The 6,498-nt window shown below is 45.5% G+C and overlaps 1 protein-coding gene across 1 annotated transcript in view; it reads left to right on the top strand.

Moving 5' to 3' along the window:
• Positions 1–4,198: 4,198 nt before the first annotated feature.
• lats2 (large tumor suppressor kinase 2) overlaps positions 4,199–6,498 on the top strand; it is a gene marked incomplete at its 5' end in the record, with an annotated part of 26,704 nt that continues 24,404 nt past the window's right edge. Inside the window, one exon of the mRNA XM_083639130.1 lies at positions 4,199–4,564. Within this exon, the coding sequence (XP_083495256.1) occupies positions 4,199–4,564 (366 nt within the window). The remainder of the gene's footprint in view (positions 4,565–6,498) is intronic.

Genomic DNA, 6,498 nt, shown 5'->3' with positions numbered 1-6,498 from the left:
AGATATACACAATGCAGATTGTACGCGATGCAGCTAGGCACCATTGCGCCGCATCAAGAGTAATGTTTGGACGTATTTTGACAAACACGACGAAACGACTGTGCAGTGCAAGATATGCAAAGTTAAACTAACAAAACATGGACATACCAGTTCGATGCTTAACCACGTGTGCATAAAGCACAAGGAGAATGTCAACGGGGGCAGATGAAAAGCAGTTTCGCATTACCTTGTTTGCTAGCAGTAACAAACACCGTTGGTGTGATGCCGTCAGGACAGAGAAGATTTAACTATAGTTAATCGCGATTAATCGCATCTTTGTATCGCATGTTTAAAATGCCATTATTTTGCATTTCAAATCATTTTTAATTAGATATTAATAATTCTTCCCAGTGTGTCGTGATTGGGAATCAAATGAATGCAAATAGATGTACTTTGTGATCTTGAATTTTAGATTTATTTTCAATTCAATAGAAGTGCAATGTAGACAGGAGGTAACAATGTCTACAAAATGTATCTTGAATAGAAAATAAATGCACAATTGTAAACACTGCAGTATACGCTCCAGAACCGATAGTTCCGGCGGCGGCGCTGTGGAGCAGTCGAAACCCAAAATGACACAGCCGAAGAAGGCTGTGTCTGAGCTAAAAACTTTGGCACTTCCATGTGAATAATGGCTCGGTATTGGAAACTGTGTATTGATAACGTGTATATCGCGTGAAGCCATTGGAGCCGACCTCCCAGTGGTTAGAGCAGTGGTTCTCAAATGGGGGTCCGCGGCACTTTGCCAGGGGGTCCGCGAAAAGTTTTCAAGTAAAAAAAAATAAAATAATTTTTTTTTTTTTTTTTTTTTTTTTTTAATAAAATGCTACATGTTACTTATTCCTTCTCAAACTACTTCCTACATGGTGCTAGTCTATCAAAATATCTTGGCTGTCATTGATTGTGTTGCATAGTGGTTTTCTGTACTGTTGACAAATTATGATATTGTAAGTCGCTTTGGATAAAACAAAAGTGTCTGCTAAATGACGTAATGTAAATGTAATGTAATAAAAAAAATATATATATATATTTCGCAAAATCTTCATAGTTCAACGAAAATAGTTTATGCTTTAAATCTAAAATGGTTCATGGATTACATTCTAATAACAAACCTATCAAATTAAAAGTCAAGCACGTTACCGTGGAAACAATTAAGCTTAGCCCAAAATCACAAATCAGAATGAGGGGGTCCCCGGTATATTTTCTATCTTGTAAGGGGTCCTTGGCTGAAAAACATTTGAGAACCTCTGGGTTAGAGGACCCGCGTATCCGAGACTCTGAAGGAAGAATGAGTGATGAGTCTCGCTCGCGCTAGCTAGCTGGCTGCTAGCTGGCCGCTAGCTGCTCTGGTATGCTTAGCTTTTAGGTGATAGCTCAAACTCAATGTACTTCGGTGATATTTTAATTCCGTTTTACACAAGGTGCAAACTACTGCTCTTGACTTGTCCACTGTGCCATTTGGGAGTTTTTTCAAGTAAAAGAGCCATTTAGAAGCGCATTGCTGTCTTTCTCTTCCATGCCTCCACAGGCAGGAGACAGGAAACCACTGCGAACGGCTTGACTACAAATATGGGTGCGACGAAGGGACAAAATAGCGGCATGCGATTAACGCGCTAAAAAAAAAGAAGGTGTTATGGTCGGCCCTTAATCGCATCGTGATTAACGCGTTAACGCTGACAGCCCTAATGCTGTTGCCTCACAGCTAGAAGGTCCTGAGTTCGATTCTCGCCTGGGCGCTGGAGTTGTGTCCCCCCCATATCTTCACTGCCTACTGCCCAGGTGGGTTATCTCGTCGAAAGGGCCTTTCTGTGTGGAGTTGGCATGTTCTCCCCGTCCTCCCCAGGGGGTTCCTCCGTACATAACCCCCCACTAAAAACATGCAGAAGATCGTCATCCGACCAGTGACGACAACATCGGAAGTTGGTCCCCGGGCGCTGGAAAGAAAAAGCGACCACTGCTCCTGGCCTGCCCCCCGGAGGAAAGGACAAGCCAGGATGGGTCAAATGCAGAGGACAAATTTCACCGGCCACCGTCAGCATGAGTGTGTTTGTGGCCGCATGCATGTGTTGGTGTGTGACTGTGTGACAATAAAAGACGGGCTTGTCCGTCACTAACTGTGTTTTTTTAACTGTGTTTTTTAACTAATATATATATATAGCAACCATCAGCTCTCTGTCGGTCGGCCAGTTGGTCCACAAAAATGTCCCCACCCTTTGGCGGCCACAGTTTTCACCCTAGGTGGCTGAAATTTGGCATGGAGGTCAAGCAAGTGTGTCTCTGTGTGTGTCTGTCTCTGTGTCTGTGTGTGAAGGTGTTGGGAAATCTTTGTGTACGTGGTCGCAGCTATTGCGAAATCACGCTTGTTTGTCTCACCCGTCCGTTGTTGGTGCGTGGGACAGTCTTCACGTGAGGCTTCAGATAGGAACATGTGCTTTTTTCTTCTGCGTGTTCACACATCACACCCACAGTAACACTGCTGCCGGAATGCAGAGTATTTTCCTGGAGATAAAAACAGTCTGGTGTGATGTGAGGGGAGGGGAGCGCTTTGGGCAGCAGGGGGCGGTGTGACGTACAGTAGTAGGGGGTCTGACTCGTTTTGACCTCGACCCTGCGTTAGCGCTCAGCTGATGACCACGCACCAGAGCTATGCAGTGATGGGTGCTGACATGTGCAGGCGCAGACCAGAGAGCCATGCATATATATATATATATATATATATATATATATATATATATATATATATATATATATATATATATATATATATATATATCAGTATATATATATATATATATATACAGTATATATCCAAAATTAACAATTCTCTGTTATCTGTTGCTCTGGTTCATGTGGATAAATGAATTGTTTTCTTTATTAAACCTTTCAGTTTGAACAGGTGTAACACCAGAATCCAGTCAGAGCCTCAGAAGAAACGTATGCCGATTTCAGTGCTACACTTGTTCAGTTAATAACATGAAGAAAGCGATGATTATTTATATTGTCAGAAAGAATCTTTGTCGGCGTTCCATTATGATTCAGTGGTCCCCAACCTTCAGTCAGAATTCTGAGGAAAAAAAGTCAGCATCCTGTTCCTGTTACATGTGACATCATTGATGATGTCACTGATATTACTGATGTTGTACCGACATTTGAATATCTGGGGTCCCTAGATTTTTGTGACGTCAAAGTGGGGTCACAAACCAAAAGAGGTTAGGAACCACTGCTTTATGTGCTAGAAGTGTGCTTTTCAGACTGATCCTCCAGACAATGGCAGTGAATGGGGGGGGGGGGGGGGGGACTCAGTTATTAGTTACTCCAATCTCCTCTACCAGAGAACAGATTTGGGGTTTTATCATGGAGGCAGAAATCCAATCCAAGATACCACCAAGTTCAACATCACTTTAAAACCATATGACCACAGCTATCTCAGTATCACTATCGGACTTCAAAAACCCATATTGGTTGAAACCTTATTTATTACACACATTTTGCCAATATTTTCGCAGTCAGCAATGTTGGCATTACATTAGCAATTATTTGAAATTACCAGTATAAACTAAAAGATTTACCATTTGTTATCTGTGGTGTTTACTGAATTCTTGTACCAATTTTGAAGAGACTGGGACATGTCTGGTCCCAAGCAGGCAGTGTCCCCAAATTGGTCTTTTCAAGAAAGATGAGGTGCAGACTGCCCATGCCCTGCTGAGGGTGCAGACTGCCCATACCTCCCTGAAACAATGATACAAAAGAATAGAAAAACATTGACAGCATGTCCCACCTCAGCCTCTGTGCTCTCACTACATCTCTAACTCTCATCTCTTCCTCCACAGGCGCAGATTGGCAGCATCATGGCTTGGGGCCGCGGCGCCCTCGTGACCCTCCACATTTCCTGGAATGAGCGCGAGCCTTAAAGGCCACGCCATGGGACGCCTGTAGTAACCACCGCATCCCACCAGCAGGAGGCAGAGACACAGAGCGGAGAGAGACGCAAACAAAACCAAAATAAAGGACGACTCCAAAATCTCTATCTATTTACGTCAGCCAACTGTCAGGAGAGACCTTAGGAGGGCGTGGGCGAGTGAGTGCCTGTGTGTGTGTGTTTTGTGTGTTTGTGTGTGGTTTTTCGAGTAGGCGCCTACTGCGGCCTACTGCTGAGGCCATGCGGCCAAAGACTTTCCCCGCTGCCCCCTACATGGGCAACACGCGCCAGAGGCTGCAGGAGATCAAGGAGGGCCTAAAGCAGCCTGCCAAGCTGGTGAGCCAGGCGCTGCACGGCGGGGGCAGCTCGCGGGCCGAGGGGGGGCGAGGGGCCGACTGCAAGGGGGGCAAGGACCCGGCTGGCCGGCAGCAGCAGCTCCGCCCCCCGCAGAAGTTCAACAATTACCAGAACGCCCTGCGCGAGATCCGCAAGTCCCTCATGCCTTTCGCCAACGAGACGGGCCCGTCCGGGGCGGGACATCCCCCCGGTGCCGGGGACGTCAACCGACAGATGCTGCAGGATCTCGTGAACGCCGGCTGTGACCAGGTGTGTGTGTGTGTGTGTGTGTGTGTGTGTGTGTGTGTGTGTGTGTGTGTGTGTGTGTGTGTGTGTGTGTGTGTGTGTGTGTGTGTGTGTGTGTGTGTGAGTGAGTGAGTGAGTGAGTGAGTGAGTGAGTGAGTGAGTGAGTGAGTGAGTGTGTGTGTGTGTGTGTGTGTGTGAAATATTTGCTTTGGCAAGATAGGTTACTGTCTTGCCAATAAAGCATATTTGAATTTAATTTGAATTCAGTATCAGTCAGTATTCAACGGTTCAACCGTTCAACGTAAAAAAGAAAAGGGAAAGGAGTCAAATCTCGGTCTGTAAAAATGTGGTATGGTAGGCAGAATGGCGACCAGGCATACACGTGATGTTTATGTAAATTGTCCAATTTAAGTATGAAATCATTAGATAGTAATAGATATTCTTACAAGCCTATTGCCTATGAAATTAACTGTTTAACGTTAGCCAAACTTTGGTTCCGCTTGTGTTTCCAGTTGGACCTACCCGCATTCTTGCTTGGGTGTTAATTTCGGACCGCATTCTTACGTTGGATTAAAAAATAAAAAATAAACGGAGTACTCGAGTACTCTATAATAATTTATTGCGAGTACTTGAATATTGAAATGACTGGTACTTAAAATGCCCATATTGTGTACTATTCATAAATGAACACGTGAACGTACGTGTGTGCGTGCGTGCGTGCGTGTGTGTTCGTGACGTGTCTCTTCTCTCCATGGGTGAAACTGGCAGTTTGCATGTCTGACATTGTGAGTGGTGTTGTCATTGTGTGTTGTTGTTGTTGTGAAACATCTTTGCTCAGACAGATGAAACTGGTCCGGCTTCTGCTCTCTGCCCCAGCGCCTGGGGCACACACACACACACACACACACTCGCACGCACGCACGCGCACACACACACACACACACACACACACACACACACACACACAGCCACACACACACACACACACACATACACACACACACACACACACTCACACTCACACACACACACACACACACACACACACATACACACACACACACACACACACACACACATACACATACACGTACACACTCACACACACATACACACTCACACTCACACACACACATATACACACACACACACACACACACACACACACACACACACACACACACACACACACACACACACACAGCCACACACACACACACACACACACATACACACACACACACACACACACTCACACTCACACTCACACACACACACACACACACACACACACACACACATACACACACACACACACACACACACACACACACACATACACATACACGTACACACTCACACACACATACACACTCACACTCACACACACACATATACACACACACACACACACACACACACACACACACACACACACACACACAAGGAATGTGTTTAATGAAGGCAGAGGGTGCCATACGCTCTTGTATGCAATACAATACAGGCCTTCTCTGCCAAGCGCACGGTGCTGCCTGCGCTTACGTAACGCCGGCCTGACTGCCGCTGTTGAAATATCAGGCGGATTTCACGACTGGCCCGTTTGGCGTTTTCGTCCTCCAGGCCACCGGGGGGGCTGAGCGTGCCGTCAGACACAGGGAGAGAGAGGAGAGAAAGAGTGCGTTGGGTCTCAGCTCACACATTCTTCAAAATCAGGAATCACTAACAGCATCATGTGAAGGTTGTTAATCCAGGGGTCTGTAGAGGACGGCAGGAATGAGTCTGAACTAGCAGATCGCCGCCATGTTGGTTCGTAAGTCTATGGGATTTTAGAATGGGGATTCTGCTTAAATGCATGTCTGTGGTTAACACAAGTTTATGAAACAGCAAAGTTTGTGTGTTCAGTAAGATAATCTTCACAAACAAGGACCACTTTTATGACTTTTGAAGCGTAAATAAAT

The sequence above is a fragment of the Poromitra crassiceps genome (genome assembly GCF_964638095.1).
Source record: "Poromitra crassiceps genome assembly, chromosome: 6".
NCBI lineage: Eukaryota > Metazoa > Chordata > Actinopteri > Beryciformes > Melamphaidae > Poromitra > Poromitra crassiceps.
This window is presented reverse-complemented; position numbering and strand designations above follow the sequence as displayed.